This window comes from Manis pentadactyla, chromosome 1, assembly GCF_030020395.1.
Source record: "Manis pentadactyla isolate mManPen7 chromosome 1, mManPen7.hap1, whole genome shotgun sequence".
NCBI classification, from domain to species: domain Eukaryota; kingdom Metazoa; phylum Chordata; class Mammalia; order Pholidota; family Manidae; genus Manis; species Manis pentadactyla.
This window is the reverse complement of record NC_080019.1, coordinates 230,662,221-230,679,100: the sequence shown is the minus strand read 5'-3', so window position 1 is coordinate 230,679,100 and position 16,880 is coordinate 230,662,221. Positions and strand designations below refer to the sequence as shown.

The window sequence follows — 16,880 nt, the reverse complement described above, 5'->3', positions numbered from 1 at the left end:
AAGAAAAACAAAGAAGAAAACCAGAATGCTTATTTTGTTAGGCATTCAAATCGGAACAGGGATGGAAGTGGATTCTACGCTGAGCGCGTTATTACATAATCACGACTTTTTCAAAGACAACTCAAGGCTGCAAGTCACGACGCATTCTGGGAACCAAGTTATACCTTCGTGTAGAGGAATGAGGGAGTCCAGTGTTCCAAAAATTTGATTCAGCTCTTGCTCTGTCATTATGGAGAGTTTCAGCATGGGGTCATGATATGCCTGCATGAGGGCGAGAGGGAAGCAAACATTTAAAATCAGAGGAAATCAGTTGTTAATGTACATGGCTTCTGAGCGGCCCTACACAATAACAAAATACTTGGCTCTCCCCGACACTTCAGAGACAGCAGAGGGTGTGGCTGGAGCAGATGGGAATCCAGCTTTGCCTCAAGCCTTCTGTGGTTGCTGATAAACCAGCACAGATTTTAGGGAAGTTTTTTTATTCATACATCTAGGAAAGGGCATAAATCCTAAATATAGAACAGATTTGATACACTGTGTTTTAAAATGTTGTACAATGTTTTAAAAATTGACTTCCTCCAAGATCCTACAGACAGAACTTTTCCTTCACTGCTGAAATTAGTTTCCAGCAGTTTCTTTTCAATTAGTCCATATTTAAGCAAAGTAAAGGAAGAAAAGAAAAAGTGATGGGCATTCTTTACCATTGCTTTGAAGCAAAGAGAACAAAATCTCCACCAATGTCATCGTCTCTTGTTAATGGCAATTAAACAACAATAACACACAACTATGCCCAGGGCACCGCAATAGAATACAGGGACTCAGATGGCACGCTTCCCGCCTTTACGAGATTTATAAAGCTAATTGGGAAGATAAGAAAAACTCATGGAAATTAAATATATGTTTCAAAAACAGTTCAAGATTAAATATAGGAGAGATGTCACATGGCAGCAAAAACTTATCAGATCGTAAGTGCTCTAGAGGGTCAGAGAATTAAAGCTGGAGTGGGTCAGGGAAGATTTACAGACGAGCTGCTTGGCACAGAGAAGGAGGCAGCATGCAGAGGTGAAAAACAAACTGAGATCTGAGCCACTTCCTGGAGGGCGGGTGGATATGGGCCGCCGCAAGGAAAAGGCAGGGCTCCCAGGAAGGGAGGGCCACCATAGGGCAGCAGGGAAACATCGCAGGGCGCTTGGGTTTGGGACATTTTGACACAAAAGGGAAGAGTGGACATAATGATCAGCAAGCCGTCTCCCAGCACCAAACACCTTCCTTGGCCTCTCTGTCTTCCTCCTCCTCCAGCCCTGATAAGACGCAGTTTCTTGGCCATGTCCAAGCAAAGTGCAGATGGCCATTTCCCAGGAATGCTACAGATGGGACTTCATATCAGCAGAAATTTGAACTAAAGACACTTAAGAGAGGCATCTTTCCGACTCCGAGTCTTCGAGGAGGCTGTGACTATCAGACGAAGGATTTTAGCTTTGGTGGGAAGCAGCAGAACAGAAAGGGTTTTGAAGAAGGGCTGTTGTCGAGATTATACAGGCTACGGGGCGTCGATTTCCTCTTCCAGCACCCAATGCGATTAAAAAACAAGTTTCCATATAAGAGACCCTAACTTACATGAGAGTGCACAACTGCCTCACTTGACCACTTTATCCACTCATGAGACCCAAATGACTTGATTTCTAAGACACCACACACTGTCTCCCATGGCTGAGAAGCCCTCACGGGGGAGACCTCTAGGACATAAATACACAAGAAGCCAGACCTCTATGAACACCTTCTGATTAACCTAGTACACGCAGAGGGGGACCCCTCGGATGCCAGTCCAGGACACCTTCTTTTGAGTCATTTTCCCCCACTGCTTGGTTTGTGCACATTCTTCTCAATTTTTGATGACCTGTCTAAATTATAAAAAGGAGTGCTTATAAAGCATAATCTTAGAATTATGAAATTACTCAGAAGAAAGAAATATGAAGTAACTCCAATGATCACCAGACTTAAATTTACCTTTTTGGCCAATTTCAAGTCCTCTATCAAGTCTTCCTCTCCTTGAGAAAGCTCGAAGATAGCCTGTAGGAAAAGATAAAACGTATCTGCTGACATCTCCCTTCGTTTATGAGACCAGATTCAAACAGTGCTGGTTCCAGGGCTCAAAGCCCCAAATCTGCTTATTTCTTTAAGTATTTTCAAAGGGTTCTTAAAATGTTAACCTGTAGCAAATGCACCTCGTGGCTGAGAAATTTTGCTTTTGCAAAGGGAAGATTGTACAACACTTCTGTATAATGTGCTTTATCTGTATGTGGGAGAAAGAGGTTCCACTTATGTTTCTAATCCAACAGGTCATCTTTCATGTCACAGAATTTTGATGCAGCCGGACAAGAGGGAACTATTTAAGGCAAAATAATTAATAGTGTGAGCCATGGATTCTGCCTCTCTGTTGTGAGTGGAGATCATGGTAAATGATTCAGGGTCTTTTCTCAGGGATGGGTATGACAGCATTATTAATTGGATCATCGCATTTGTGCTACTCAACAGAAGGTGAATCTCAACAGGAAGCTTTATTCCTGTCAGCCACTTGTTTTGAGGCTGGAACTGTAGGAAGAATCCAATATTTTATCACTCCAAATGTCTGGGGAAGTGACTTCACTCTAAATTGTGTAAACTGCTTCTCAGCCCTACATGGTAGAATAAATAAAATCATAGGAGCCAGCGGTTTACAAGAGTGTGTTGATGGATCGTTTTAATTTGAGTGTTAAGCCATGAAAATTCAAGAGCTATGGTGTGCAGAACATGCTTCCCTTATCTGGGAGTCTAAACTGTGGGCCAACATCGCATAATTAAAGGGCCACAGGTTTAGTTCTTTAAGAAGACTAAGCAGTAGTTCAGGGACTAGGGCATTTCTTTCAGACTAGAGGGAACGAGCGAGCAGGCTTGGAGCACAGCCTCCATCCCTGGGCTGCCGGAGGTGGAGGCAGAACTGCTGGAGGCCAGGGTGTGGTGTCTCCTCCGAGGCCCAGCAAAGCCTGCAGGTCCTGCCCTGGTGGCCCTCTATTTTTACCCTTTCGTTTTGAAATAATCATAGACTCCCATGATAAGTTGCAAAAATAGTACAGAGAGGTCCTGTGCCCCCATTACTCAGCTTTCCCCAGTGGCGGCATCTCACGTAACGATAGAGCACTGACAGAATGGACCGGCGCGATACAGTTATCCGGGTTTTACTCGGGCCTCCCTCAGATGTCTCTCTGTACACCTGTTTTACTACAGCTCACTCACACAGGTCTGACTGTTTGGCCAATTGTGACCCCCAGGAGAGGAAAAGCACAGAATGCCAGCCTGGGCACACCAGTCAGGTGTCTCCGGTGGTCAGCACAGGGTCACCGTAAAGGCCATGGGCTTTGGAGCAGGACAGAACCTGGGTTCAAGCCCCGGCTCTGTAACTTTCTAGGTGGGTGGCCTTGTGCTCACTATCCCTTAATAATCTTCTCATCTGCAGGACCAACCCTTCCCTCCTTCCTTCCTTCCCACTATCTCGCACTAGTTAAATATGCACACTATTAACGCGTGGGAGAACACAGAGAAGGGTCAAGAGGAAAATTTCAAATTACCCGTTAACACCATCTTGTGAACTATTGTTAAAATGGTGCTGTATTTCTTCACAGGATTTTCTTCAGTGCACCTATTATTTTAAAACGCTTTATTTATTCCTTTAAAAGTAGATTCTATATTGAGAGGGTTCAAAGTTTGTGTGGGTATGTGGGGAAAACTTGCTTTGTTCCCTATTCCTCTCAGCCACCCAGTTCCTCTCCTGGGAGGCAGCAATGTTACCAGCTCCTTGTGTCGTTCCAGAAGCATTTTATGGTTCTACAAGCAAATACATACATGTACACACACATTCATCTTCCCTTGTTCCTTTTTATGTAAATGGCAGCACACGACACACCTCATCTTGAGCCTTGCTGTTGTCTGCTTAACCATATACACGTATCACCCCTTCCCGTGTTTCTGCAGCTATACAGTATTCCAGGTGTGGGCATTCATTAATAACCAGACCCTGGTACTGTATGTTCATGCTCTTCCTAGCATGATTATAAACATTACTGCAATGAATAAACTTACACATACATCTCTTCATCTGTGTATAAGAGCGCCTGGCAGACAGTCACTTGAAAAGAATGGCTGCATCAAAAAACTAGGAAGTTTCTAGGTCCTTTTGCCAATGTGGTGCTGCACAGCAATAAAATTCCAAGGGTTTCACTAGAGGATGCACATTTGAGGTGCATAGCACAGCCTGGCACAATTTTAAAAGGAGTCTTAGAAAGCTAAATTAACCTGTGGCAAATGACCCTAGGGGCTAAAAGATTTTGATTTTGCAGAGGGAAAGAAACTGCAAAACTCTGTAAAATGTGCTCCTTTGTGCTGCAAAGAGGCTCCACATGTTTTCAGTCTAACAAGTCTTCTTACAGAACTCTGACGCAGCTGGACATGATGCACATCACAACAAGCTCTCTAGAAACGGTTGTGTTATCACAGCCAGTCAGGGCGATTGATACAGAAAACTTACAGGGAATGAAATTAACTAAATTCCATAGAAAAGTGTTGCACAAAACTGAACCCGAGTTTCACAAACTGAAAATATTCTAGATGTTGCTATCTCAATGTAACGAAAGTATCATTCTTTTTGTGAATTCCAGGATCCTAAATAGACACTTCCTGATTCATCTTCTTTGTAAATTCAGATTTTCACATCAGTTTCTTTTTAAAGCAGGGGCCACAGCCACGCATCTGGATGCTGGTTCCTCAATTCCTTACAAGGATGGACCCCCCCATTTGCCTTCCTTCCCCAAGTGCAATGAAGGACTGATTTGGACACCTCAGTGTAGCCCCTGCTTGGCTCTTGCCGGCAGTGCACTTTGTTCCGGACCCATGGCCGCTCCAGGGCTTGTGAGCCTACCTCCTGCCGTTTGATTTCCTTGGACGTAAGCATCTGGTTGACACACACATCGAAGGTCTCGCTCCACAGCTTGCTGTCTCTGCGCTTGGTGCTCGAAGGGGCGGCATTCCTGGACCAGGGTCGGGGGGTGAGGATGTCTGGGCGGCTCTCGCTGCGGAAGCTGATGGAGCGCTGAACAAGGAGGAAAGCACACCGTCAGCGGGGCAGCAGCAGGACTGGGTGGATCGGTAAAAGAGCAGCTTTCTGTCACTGACAGAACATAAATCAGACACTTGCAAGAAAGAGAGGACAATGCCACAGGGCCTTTTGGGAAGGGGGGCATTTTCGTGGACCTACGTGCTAAGGAAAATTGGGCAAGGGGCCACTTTTACACACATGCTAGGTGTATCCGTTCTGCGAGACCTGGACCCAGCACAAGAACATGCACAAAGGCAGCTCTCACACACGCAACAGGCTCTTTTTTCCAGGGGGTACCTCCCTCTTCAGAAGAACAAAGGTTAACAGTAGTGGATGACCTTCAAGAGAAACAAAACGTCTGGCCAGTGGTCCTACGCTCCTCCTCCTTGGAGGCACAGAAGCCCACTGTTCTTGGGTATCCCATCTCACATAGACTGGGGGGGGCTCCTCCAGATCTGACCATTCACAGCACTGCTCCACCCTCGTTCAGGGAGGAGCACATGATCCCCTGAAATTCGCTACATGAATCTTGGGAGAAAGACTGGAAAAGTCTTTATTCCTTGGGGATTGTGAGTTTAAGAGATAACATAAGCAGAAATTTCTTTGAGCAACTCTCTCTGGTCACGTGGAAGACTACCTGCTCTCAGAGAGTAGGTGGGCACAGAGAATGAAGGATGAGAGACCGAGGGAGGGAGGCAGCAAGATTTACCAACACAGCTGGATCCCACGGTGCCTGAAGCCAGGAGCCATTCTTAGATCATGGGGTTAATACATACGCCTTTCTATTTACTTTCATCTCCGTTGGGGTTCTGTCAGTACCAACTACTACACATGCCAAATACCATCTTGGAAGTAAATGATGCCCGTCCCTGAGGTATTTTCTTATTTTCCAAAGTGGTCCTGGTAGACTTTGGGGCGGTTTACCCCTTATGGCTGAAACATGCTACCACAGTGCTTTCTCGTGACACATAAAAATGACAGAGAAGAAGGCTGAGTGCATCACCTTCAGCTTTCATCCTAGATGATTTCAACACACTTACCAGAAACTTTCCCAAAGCAGTGAGATGTTGCTGTGTACAAAATCCACATTCTTATTTAGCAAACATTCCTTGCCGTTTACACATGATATAAAGCTCCAATTCCTCAGTTTGGCATAGAAGGACCCTTGTAATCTGACCTGTCTATGTTTCTAGAATCAGCTCCTGCCACTCTGCATGGGCCCTCTATACTCTGTCCCTACGAGGCTGCCATTCCCGAAATGCATCATGCTTTGCTGTCTCTCTGTGCTTCCTTTAAGCTCTCTTCTCTTCCTGGAACGCTTTTCTTTCCTTTCCAAGCTGGCTAACTCCTACCTGTCCTCAGGATATTAACTCAAACGCCTCCTCAAGGAGGTCTTCACCACTGTTCTCCCACTGGCTCCTGAGCAACTGGGACATAGCTCTGATATGGTAATGCTCATATTATACTCATCATATCTGCTCTGAACTATAAACTTCCTGAGGGCAGGAATTGGTTTTGCATGTGACATATGAGCCATCACCACTAAGACATTCTAAGATAGCTTCCAAATATTTCGAGATTCAACGGTAAAACTTGAGAGCATACATTTTAAGAGAACTATTCAACATAAGGGCATTTAAATAACTTATAATTCATCTGCTTGATGGACTATTATCTATCCATTAAGACAATTCTGAGATAATTTTAACAGCTAAAAATACCTTCTATGTAAGTTAAAATAAAATCCAGACAAAATCTGTATATGAACACTGTAATTATGAAAAAAATTCACATAAGAAAAATTATAAAGGGAACACCGCAAAATTCTATTGTTTTTGCCTGGTAACATTATAGGTGATTTTCATCCCAGGTTTATAATTCAAGACTTTTATAATTCAAGAAAAATGAACACATGAGAAATGTAAAAAGAAACTTTCAAGGGATTTCAGGGTATTGCTCCAACCTGCCGGCAGCAGGAAGCCAGCTCTTTGCAAGTAGCAACATGAGTCCCTCAGGCTGGCACAGGTGTCTCTGAGCTCCAGGGCTCATTAACGAGTTCATGATCGCTGGGCCAGCCCTACGCTGGTCAAGAAAGGACTTGCACAAACTCGTAGCACGCTACTGGTATGTCACAAATCCTTGTGATCTCTGAAAACAGGCCCTTATTAACAGTGACCAGACTAATGCTTACAGATCCCCAGCACTCAGAATCAATTAGCTACAGGCACGCAAAGGTCAAAACCAGTAAAGTGAGTCATCGAGTCACTCACTCATCGCAGTTTGTGGTTCTGATGACAGCCGGGAGGGAACGAAAGTGCAGAAAGAGAGGAAAACACAAAAAAGAAGATTCAAAATGAAAGACACTTTCCACTTTCACTTGAGAGAAGTAACTGCCCCCTCCCACGTTACGGTTTCGGTCCCAGAGTGACGCAGAGTCCCCTCCCCACCTCCAGTTTGAAAGAAATTTATACTCACTTGTAAGAAGTATATAAAATTAAGTGCAAATCCCCTCATATTCCCAAGTCCACTTTCCAGAAGTAACTGCTATTAAGTTTGTTCCAGATCTTTCTAAACCTTTTCTATGCATTTGCTAACACGCACGGAAAGTGGAATGCTTTCTCTTTCACTTAACTATATGTCTAGGTTGGTATATAAGACTCTAAATAATTTTTTATTGAGGTAAAATTCACATAAGAAAATAAACCATTTTTATAAAGTGAACAATTCAGTGGCCTTTAGTACATTTATAATGTTGTGTAAATACCACCTCTACCAAGTTCCAAAACATTTCCATTACCCCAAAGACACTCATTTTATTTTAAATGGATATAGAATTAGTATCCCATGGTCTGGATGGACTATATGGATTTAATCAACCTCCAACCCATGGGCATTAAAAAATTGTTTCCAATGTCTGGCTATTACACAAAGTGCCACAGTGAACATCCTTTATGTATTGGTGTTGGTATTTCTATAAGGCAGATTCCTTAGGCAGAATTCCTTGGTCTAAGAAGTATCAACATTTTAAACTTTTGATATATACAGTTGACCCTTGAACAACATGGGTTTGAACTGTGTGCGTCCACTTTTATACGGATTTTCTTTCAATAAATATATTGGAAAAACTTTTGGAGATTTGCAACAATTAGAAAAAACCTTTTCTCTAGCTGATTTTATTGTATGAATGTAGAACATACACATATAACCTACAAAATATATGTTAATTGACTGTTTATGTTCTTGGTAAGGCTTCCGGTCAATAGTAGGCTATTAGTGGTTAAGTTTTTGGGGTGTCAAAAGTTATACACAGATTTTTGACTGCATGCGTGTGGGCATCTCTAACCCCTGCCCTGTTCAGGGGTCAACTGTACTGCCAAAGCGACCTCCAAACAGTCTGTTCAACTTCCCACTCCTCCAAACGGTGTACAAGAGTACCTTTCTCCACATTCATCAACAGGATGTTACAATCGTCTGAAAGGGAAAACAACTATACCTTAATTTCAGTTTCATGTTTTAAATGTAAGATTGAGCATATTATTATGTGTTTATTGAAAAATTTCCCAGAGAGTTGGAAATTTTCTTCTGTTGCAGTTTGGGGTAAAAAGGGAGAGGTGAGCTATAGGCATGTGAGCTGTGCAGTTCAGGGTTCCTGTTGTTTTGTGTGTCCTAGTGACTGCTGGGCTGGGTTCCAGGGAGGAAAAGGGGTGGAGTTCACTGTATACAGCACAAAGGAGCCGTTATATGCCTGCCCACGCTTAGCCCTTCTGATTACTCTCCCACCCTCACAACCACCGCAAGGTGGGAGTTTTCTTCCACTTTACTGATGAGGAAACTGAGGCTCAGGGAGGCTAAGGCACTTGTTCAGACAGGATTCAAAACCAGATCTGTTTGGCTCCAAAACCTGAGCTCTTTCTACTATGGGGGCTGTACCTGTTTCCACGCAAATGATACACTGCAGGGAGGTTTCGGTGAGATGGGATCTGGCCTTCCAGTTTAAATCTGGCAAAGGAGACGGAATGCATCTGCTCAGCTTTCAGAATAACGAAGGAGTGGCTCTTTGACCAATCAGACGTCAGACATTCACTTTGAGTTAGACTGAAACACACACTTTGTCTTTTTAAAACTCCACTTAGGGGGAAGGATATTGAAAGGATGAAACCCAAGGAAGAAATAAAGAATGCTGGTCATGTGTATGGCCCAGCAGCTGGCTGGCCCTGGGGACAGTTCTCAACCACCCAGGCCACGGGCAGGTAGTCACGACAGCACTGATCACGCCCCACACCCCAAATCTCTACCGGTTGTCGGTACAACTGGGTGCACCCAGAAGAGAGGGCTGGAGTGCGGGGAGGCACATGTGGCTACTACTGAGAAAACAAGCAGAGAGGATGCCCCTTAAGAGAGGACAGCCATGTCCCTTCTAGTGCTCCACCACTGCCCACCACCCCTGCTGTTTTCTCCTCTATTTTCACCATGTGCTGTATATTATTATTTATTGGTTCGTTTCTGATGTGTCTGTCTTCCTCCCAATAGAAGGGAAGCTCCTTGAAGGCAAGGGTATCTGTTCTGTTCACGGATGGATTCATCAGCAACCAGTACATAGTAGGACCTCAACAATTTTGCTTAAGGAATGAGTGGCAGGCTTGTATGTGTTGAGCACTATAAGGGGAGTTTAACAGCCCCATTATATCCAAGAGGGAAGGATTCCTACTTCTATTTTGCAGAAGGGGAAACATGAGGCTCGGAGAGGGCAAACTTTGCTGCAGGTCATGCAGCTGATGAATGACGCTCCAGAGTTTAAATCCAGGTCACCGGTGAGTTCTGAATGATAATTCAAGTCTGGTCTACTTCCAGTCCCAAGTTTTAACTAATACCCTACCCTGGGTGAGATTCCCCTAGGAGTTCCTGTGCCCAAATGGGTGAGTTTCAGGCTACTTCTCAGTCTATGGCAGGGACTCTTAGCCTTGCTGCAAGGAAGACTTTGCACCAGAAAATTCTTTGTTGTGAGGGGCTGTCCTGTGGCTTGTAGGGTGTTTGACAGTGTCCATTAGATGCCAGTAGAGCCCCCAACCCAGATGGGGCAAGAAAACGTCTCCAGAAGTTGCTGACTGTCTCCTGAGGTGAGAAGCTGTGGTGCCCGGGGACTAGGAGAGGTTGACCTCAGAGTGAGGGGTCCAGGCGCGGGAGGGACCGCATTAAAAACAGAAGCACGTACCTAGATCCCCTGGGGCTGGGGATTCTGGCCTGGAATGAAAAATGTTCCAGGACAAGCAAGAGTTTCCATGAGGGAATCCGGCCTACCAAATAAGTCAAAAATCCAAAGCTCATAATTACTGGCAATCAAGATAACAATGGCTATAAAGGCAGAAAAAAAATGCAGATTTTGGAAAATGAGTGCTCAAGCTGATGCCTGAGCTCGGTATGTGGAAGCGATGCTGTGGGTGGAAAGGGGGAGAAGGGGAACCCACTACACATGTCAGAGGAAATGTAAACCCAGCAGGTTAGGCACGAGGGAACAGATTTGATTTGTTCCTGTCTCCTGGTCAGCGGGGTGCTCCCTCACCCTTTTCCAAAAACAGAAGGTCTCTGCAGCCAAAGACAACAGGCTCCAATACAAAGAGTTCAAGCCAGGGAAATTCTCTCCACTTACTGTTGCTATTTTGCAGCAGATGGTTTATTATTCAATGGATTGGAGGTTAGGGTGGGACCATACGAGGAAAACATCATTTCTGTGTGGCAGCTACAGCTGGTTAACCCAAAATGCACAGTGGTTCTGTCTGGGACCAGAAACTGTTAGTGAATAGCATTCTGGAGGAGGTCAGGCTTGATTAGAGCAATGGACTTCAATTGAGAAATAATGCTTCCCAGCTATGTGGCCTCCATCACAGCTGACCCTCACGCTGATCCTGGGAGAGGCGCTGGGCAGGTTCTTGTACTCTATCCCTTTTAATAGATGAGAGAAAGCCAAGTACCAGGATTCAGTGACGGCACAAGGGAAGTGGTGGAGAAGGAACTAAGTTTAGTCTTTTGACTATAAAACATGGACTTGGGTTAAGGACACAGGCTTTTGAGTGAAACAGAAATGGCTTCCAGAAACCCTCTTTTAGCCACAACAATTTTCTATGGTGAAGCAGCCCAGTTGTGTGACATTACTGGGTGGGCAGCTCCTGGGAAGGGCCCCTAGGAAGAGCCATGGCCACTAGTTAAAGTGCAAGTCCTCAGTGCATCCTAAGGAATGTGCAGTGTTAGATATTGTGGATACAAAGGAAAGTAAGAGATAACCTTGGCCTGCCTGGAAAAGTCAAGGGGCCCTGAGAAAAGCCATCTTGTGACGATGTCACAGCAGAGGAAAAAACTGGTGAAAGACAGGGAGAAATGTGACTCTGGGTCTAGAATTCAGGTGTGAGAATCCAGAACAGCGATTCTGTGCAAGGCAGATGCACATCAAGAATAGAGGTATCCCTATGGGTATCAATATTGATATTTGGTGTTCACACCCTATGACCACAGTTCTGCTTCTGGGAATACAATCTAAAGAAAGAAAGAAACTCAGACACATACAACATCTGGGATCAGGATCTTTAAATCACATCATCTATAATGGAACAATGACAATAACTTAAATGTTGGGTAATAGAGGAGTGATAAAAGAAACTGGTAAATCCTTTGATGAAACACTGTATGACCCCATTAACAGTCAGGTCTGTGAAAAATATTGAATGCCATGAAAATAGATCCTCATACTGTAAGGTCATTTTATACTGTTAAGACAAAAGCCAGTTGTACAGTATGATTAGGATTTTGTGTTTAAAAAAATACACATGCAGGTATATGGTAAAATAAAAGTCTGCCTGAGTATATGCCAGAACATCAATAGATGTTTTTTGGTGATGGGAAGATGGGATTGTAAGTGATCTTTATTCCCTTTTTTTGTGCTTCTCTATATTTTTTGATTTTTTAATGGTGCCATCTGATCAGAAAAACACTATAGAAGGCACTTTAAAACAAATAGGACAAATGCCTCCAAAAGATGTTCAATATGGAGTTATTTAATGATATAAAATATTAACAGCCTAAACATCCATTAATTAGAGACTGGTTATAGAAAATAAATCATATCAACACACTGGAATAATACTCAGTTCCAGTACGATCATACTTTCCAAGAATAACTATGATATAGTGTTTCCTCTATGCCAAAACAAAATTCAGATCCAGCGAAGTGACAAAGGGAGGGCGAAAATAAAAGAGATGATACCAACTACACCTGGCAACATGAAAAGAAAACAAAATCAAAGACAAGCAAACACACACAAAAAGCATTCAAGGAAATAAACAGAGGAGTGATAAAAGAAACTGGTAAATCCTTTGATGAAACACTGTAAATGTTTCATCAATAAAAGGTCAAGAGGCTGTAACAGTGAGGAGGACCCTTTATACACCTAACTGCACGGTTCGGAAATATGGATCAAGACCAACAGAGATGCAAGAGAAGCTGATCGTTCACCGTCCCTGCGGAAGGTTTAAATCCAAAAGTGAACAGATCGCACAAAGGTGATGCTGGAGAGATGGTGAGTGACCTCGGAGTGTGTAGATTCCGCAGCTACACCTAGAATAACGCTGGAAGGAAACTGTTAAAATATTAATGGGTTGTTTTGGAGTGGGATCTTTTCTTTCTCCTTTTTAAAAATTTTCCATAATGAATATATACATTTATAAGGTCAAAGAAATAAAGTTCATGTTCAAAGAGAATACGGAGCCCAATCCCAGTATACAGTGAGCAGCATTCCACAGCATATGCTGGTGCAGCTGCGGTGGAGGAGCCAGGAGTGTGTATGTGCCAGGAGTGTGTGTGTGTGTGTGTGTGTGTGTGTGTGTGTGTGTGTGTGTGTGTGTGTGTGTGTGTGTGTGTCTGTCAGTCTGTCTGTCCGTCCATCCGTCCAGGGGCAAGCTCACCTTCCTGCTCCACGTCAGAGGCGCAAGCAGGCCTCTTTCAGAGCCAGCCAGGTACGCTCCTAGGCAGGCTAGCGAGGGGATTTTTAGGCCCAGGGGGACGCAGACACGTGTGTTCCAATCTGCCAGCAGCGCTGGCCTCCCCGTCAGGAGCTGACAGAGCGCCATGCTGCTGGCTGTCCTTCTCCAACTTCACAAATGCCACCTTTGTGCCGAGGCCCAAGCCTGGGTCCACATGATGCACCAGGAAGGCGAGAGTGAACAAGTTCTGCAGTGTCTTGCTGAGCCATTGCTGCAAGGACCACGCAGATTTGTGTCCAGGTTTTGAACCTTTAAGAAATAGGCTGCCAGCCCCAGCTCTCCTGATACCACCTCTGATCTCCCGGAGTCAGAGGAAGGGCGGCTAAGTGTTCCGTTATTGATTAAAACGTTGTGTTGGGAGGTCTGGGCGCTGGGGCCTAAGTGATCCCTTCTCCTATAGTAAGAGGAATCCAACCTCAGAGACACAACCGGACATTCAAAGGGATATGTCTGTCTCTGTGGTGCCATGACAGGGTCAAGGGGCACTGTGACAGAAACCCAAGCTGCTCAGTTACAGCCTTGGGTTGTTTCTGCAAGTAGAAAAGGCATAAATAATACACACACGTGGGTAAGGAATGAATGACAGCTGAGTGGTCTGGGGCAGCCCTGCACTCTGCATTCCTGGTTCCTCCTCTTTCAGCTTGGGCCCCATGGCCGCTGTAGGCAAAGTGGGAAAGGCTGTCAGGTTGGCCCACCGAGGACCCCTTGGGGGCCACCCCCTTCAGCTCATCATCCCTGCCACTCCAGCTCATTTGCACTGAGCCCACTCCAGCTGGGGACCAACAGGCATCTCTTGGGGGGCAAGATGGTATTCTCCATGCTTTGCAGGTCATCCTGCAGACTCGGCTGCTGAACCACACACAACCTCGGGGGCGCGTTCATTCACTGATTGCCCCCCACCCCCAACGCTCCAACATAAGCACACTGCTCGAGTTGTCTCGGTGTCCATGTGCATGACCACTATGAATGACAGTTCTGCTTCTGTTGGGCTGTTTCTGTCCAGTAAGTGGAGCTTGAAGTCAGCTATTTATTACGCGATTTGAAAAAAAGTAAGTAAGAGATTGTTTTGCCAGAGAAAAAGTCTTTGAGCTTTTAGACACCAGTTTCCACATGTCAGATTCCCCCCTTGGGTCTGGCTTTCTCCTCTTCACTTGGCCTCAGTCTGCTGGATTTCAGACATGGCTCGGTTTCTTTCTGTCACAGTTCTCTAGGTCAAAGCAAATTTTCGAGCTGATCTAATATTTCCTGCAGTGTTCCTGCTTAGGATCTGTGTAGGGCAGAAAAGAACAAAAGGTTGCCTGGGAAGCCAAGGGAAAGATTTAGAAGGAATGGAAATGGGGAATTTACAGCAGGGCTGAGGGAGAGGCACAGACAGAGCTCTCCCGAGACCCAGGAGCACAGACTAGGGGCCTACAGGCCAGGCTAGGTGATGACAGCGAGTGAAGCACCCAGGCGTTGGGAGGACGACTGGGAGAGGTGGGGACATTTGTAGGTGACAGCTGATGGGCTACTCGTGTCCAGCTTACTGCCGCCATGTGGCAACATAGGCCCTGACCTGCCAAGACTTCCAAGTCCTCAAGAGAAGCCAGCACTCCGATTCTTACATGAACCGTCTTCCTTTTTAAATGTTAGCTCAAAACACTAAGCAGCCAAACAAAACACAATTGGAGGGTCAGATGTGACCATGAATCAACAGCAGGCCCCAAACCCACTCTGTCTAGGATGCAAGCAGCAGGAAGCATAGGATGCAATGTCTAGGAAGGAGCACAGGATGAGCGTCCTCAATGCGGGGCGAGTGAGGACCTTCCCGTCCTGGGGCGAACAACGGAGGAGACGGCTGGCCGCCTGGAGGTCTCGCAATCGGGGGAGGAAATAACTACAGAGTGAACTTGAGCCCCAGCCCCTGGGATGGAAAGGAAAGGGTAAAATGGCAGTAGACAGGCTGAAGAATTTTCAAAAAGCAAAACTCAGCACAAGACCAGATGTGCAAGACTACGGCGGTGATGAACGTTCCAGGGGAAGCCTGCGACGAACTTGGCCGGAGGGCTGAGGGCCTGGCCGCGGGGGAGGGAAGGTAAACACATTTTTCTTCACTAGCTTCAAAGCCCTTCATCTGGCTCCCCAAGACAATCTTTTTTCCCCTTCTCCTCCATTCCCGCATGAAGGGGATCAGGGAGTAACCAGGGGCCCAGAGGCCCCAGCACCAAGAGGCAGGGCCAGGCCTCTAGCTAATTAGATGGGGAGGCATTCATTGAGGAGAAGCCGTCTGCAGAGTCGACGGGGGAATGGGCGGGGCAGAGGGCCCACAGGGAGGGGCAGCATCTACGGGGCATGGCCGCGTGCAGAGCCACGCCCGCTGGCTGACCGGTGTGCCAGGAGGGGGCTGAGGGGGACGGCACACGGTAGGTTTTGGGCCTCAATTTTCTTAACGACTCAGAAAGCCAAACAGAAGTATTCAGGACAAGTAAGAAATGGCAGACTTCAAGAGGACGTCTCAGCTCAACAAGGACCGCCTTTTGCCATGGCATGAATTTTGCTGGCTTCAGTCTGCATGAGGATTTTTGTGATTATCAAGTTTGCCCCAAGGCCTCGGACAAACCTCCATTTTCACCTTAAAAGAGAAACTTTATTAGGAGTTTAAGAACTACAACCACTTGTTAACCCAAGAACTATTACAGTAGCTAGTATTTACTACTTTGCTAACTAATTAGTAAATTAGATTGCTGACAAAGGACTTAGCACAGTTCTGTTAGTAATATAGTTCTTTAAACGCAGTATCTTACACATCTTTCCAACGATTCTCTCCCAAAGAAGACGGTGGCATCATCCCCAATTTACCCATTAGGAATAAAAGCAACATCTATAGGTGCTAAGTCAGCGGCCCGAAGTGCTGTGAGTGAGAGAGGTGAAGTCAGAACCGAGACACTTCCACCCCAGGGCCCGCCCTCTAAGCCAGGCATCAGCAAACATTTTCTCTGAACAGCCAGACAGCAAATATTTTTGGCTTTATGGATAGTGTCGTCTCTGTCACAACGCTTCAGCTCTGCCCCTGTAGTGCAAAAGCAGCCACAGACCCCAGACACTGAGGCATGCCTGTGCTCCCATAGGACTTCACTCATGGACACTAACTTTGAATGAGATAGTTTTCAGGTGTCATGAAATATCATTCTTCCCTTGATTTTTCTCCCCAGCCCCTGTTAAAAAGTAAAAACCATTCTTAGCTCATGGGCCATAAGAAAATGGGGGGTGGGCTGAAATTTTTGCCATGTGCAGTAGTTTGCAGACCCTGGTCTAAGCCACTAGGCTCTCCTGCTCTCTGGCTCACATCACAGGTTGGTTTCCATAGGCGGCTCAAAGAGATTTTAGGGCAAAACTTGAAAATACCTCTTTCTTCCTTGCAGACCCCTCACTTGGTCTTCTGTTGAAATAAGTATTCCTTCAAGTCAGTCTGAACCCAGGCGAGGTCCTGGGTAGGACTGGGATGTCCCCTCCTGCACAAGACAGCTTTCTGCACACACGAGCCCACTGCATCCTTCTTACCTGCAGGGTTTGGCTGAAGCGTTTTAACGGTGTGGCCTTCACGGGTGGGATGAGGTTTGCTAGTGATGTGACTCTGGAAAGGGGTTTGACCCGTTTATTACTGGGCTCCTGCACAGTTAAAAAAAACAAAAAAAAAAAGGAAGGGAAAATGTCAAGGTCAATGATGAAAACAACATAACTC

At 45.5% G+C, this 16,880-nt stretch overlaps 1 protein-coding gene across 8 annotated transcripts in view; it reads right to left on the bottom strand.

Annotated features, from left to right (window-relative positions):
• Positions 1 to 16,880, bottom strand: part of ARHGEF3 (Rho guanine nucleotide exchange factor 3) — a 255,881-nt gene that overhangs the window by 17,941 nt on the left and 221,060 nt on the right. For all 8 annotated transcript variants that reach the window (XM_036877844.2, XM_057486367.1, XM_057486363.1 and 5 more), the window contains 4 exons: positions 16,700 to 16,807; positions 4,952 to 5,122; positions 2,008 to 2,070; positions 165 to 261 (listed from right to left, as the gene is read on the bottom strand). In XM_036877844.2, the coding sequence (XP_036733739.2) occupies positions 165 to 261; positions 2,008 to 2,070; positions 4,952 to 5,122; positions 16,700 to 16,807 (439 nt within the window). The remainder of the gene's footprint in view (positions 1 to 164; positions 262 to 2,007; positions 2,071 to 4,951; positions 5,123 to 16,699; positions 16,808 to 16,880) is intronic.